At 33.7% G+C, this 1,463-nt stretch overlaps 1 protein-coding gene across 1 annotated transcript; it reads right to left on the bottom strand.

Moving 5' to 3' along the window:
* Positions 1–773: 773 nt before the first annotated feature.
* On the bottom strand, positions 774–1,247 carry LOC138876312 (secreted RxLR effector protein 161-like). The gene has a single exon (XM_070155227.1). The coding sequence runs from the start codon at positions 1,245–1,247 to the stop codon at positions 774–776; it is 474 nt and encodes a 157-aa protein (XP_070011328.1).
* Positions 1,248–1,463: the final 216 nt, after the last annotated feature.

Genomic DNA, 1,463 nt, shown 5'->3' with positions numbered 1-1,463 from the left:
TTCCCGTAGAGCGTATGTCTTTTACAAATTCAATACTGTGCAGATGATAGTTCAGACAACGTCATGTCTAACTTTGAGTTCATAAATCTACTCTTTATTTTATCAATCTATCATAACTCACATCTGGCATTAAGACAGACTGTTAAATATAATTACATATGATTAACTATAAATTCAAAATGACATTTATATTATAAACATCAAGCTCTCTATTACTATCGCTTCTGATAATAATAAGTTTATAATTGTCTCATCTCTATCAGTCACTTGACAATATAGGCGATTTCCTGTGTGAATAGGCAAATCAATTTGTCTGTCTGACATACTTTTTATCCTTATAAAATTATGTACTCAACATAAACAAATATTATATGTATATGAACCAACAAGAATGAATAATTAGGCATCACTAACATTAACTTTAATAACGTAGTTTTACATGAACATGTTTGGGAAAAACTTAAAATATAAATATACTAGCACCTACGCAAACCCAATGACTTTACATGTCTTTCATAAGCATCACATGCTATAGGTTTCGTTAATGGATCTGCTACCATATGGTGCGTAGAGATGTATTTCATGCTCATTTCTTTATTTACAACCATGTCTCTCACAAAATTATACTTAATATCAATATGTTTCATTTTTCCATGGTACTTAGGATCCTTTGTGTAGGCTATTGCAGCTTAACTATAATTGATGGTTACTGGTTCAACAACATTGTTATACACACCCAAGTGGACCAGAAAACGTTTAAGCCAAACAACTTCCTACACAGCTGCTGAAAGTGCTACAAATTCAGCTTCCATTGTAGACAAGGCTATGCATGATTGTTTCTTGCTACTCCATGATACAGCGCCATTATTAAGCAAGAATGTGTATCCAGAGGTAGATTTTCTTTCATCTAAATCTCCTCCCCAATCAGCATCAGTATAGCTTTTGAGTTGTAGATCAGTTCCTTGGTAACATAACGAATAATCGATTGTGCCTTTAAGATATCTCAGTATTCTTTTAACTGCTTTCCAATGTTGTTGTCCTGGGTCAGATTGATATCTGCTAACTAATCCAATAACACAACAGATATCGGGTCTTGTACACATCATAACATACATTAAACAACCAATCGCATTGGCATAAGGAATCTTTCTCATTTGTTCTTTCTCTTGTGGATTCTGAGGGCACATCCTCCGGCTTAAAGCTTCACCTCTAGAAATAGGAGTGTTTATGGGTTTGCAATCTTGCATATTAAAACGTTTAAGAACTTTCTTAATGTGAGGTTCTTAGGAAAGAGACAACAATCTCTTTGAACGCTCTCTTGAAATCTTAACTCCAAGAATGTATGATGCTTCACCCATATCCTTCATCTCAAAAGTAGAAGATAACCACTCTTTTATCTCTTTTATATACTCGATGTCACTTGCAGCTATAAGTATGTCGTCTACATACAATGATAAGATTAC

Source organism: Nicotiana sylvestris, chromosome 1 (assembly GCF_000393655.2).
Source record: "Nicotiana sylvestris chromosome 1, ASM39365v2, whole genome shotgun sequence".
Taxonomy (NCBI): domain Eukaryota; kingdom Viridiplantae; phylum Streptophyta; class Magnoliopsida; order Solanales; family Solanaceae; genus Nicotiana; species Nicotiana sylvestris.
The sequence above is the reverse complement of the archived record's forward strand: the minus strand, read 5'-3'. Positions and strand labels throughout refer to the sequence as shown.

What these genes read in the sequence shown, in the direction of transcription:
- LOC138876312 (XM_070155227.1), bottom strand. Translation starts at nt 1,247, where the DNA reads ATGCAAGATTGCAAACCCATAAACACTCCTATTTCTAGAGGTGAAGCT.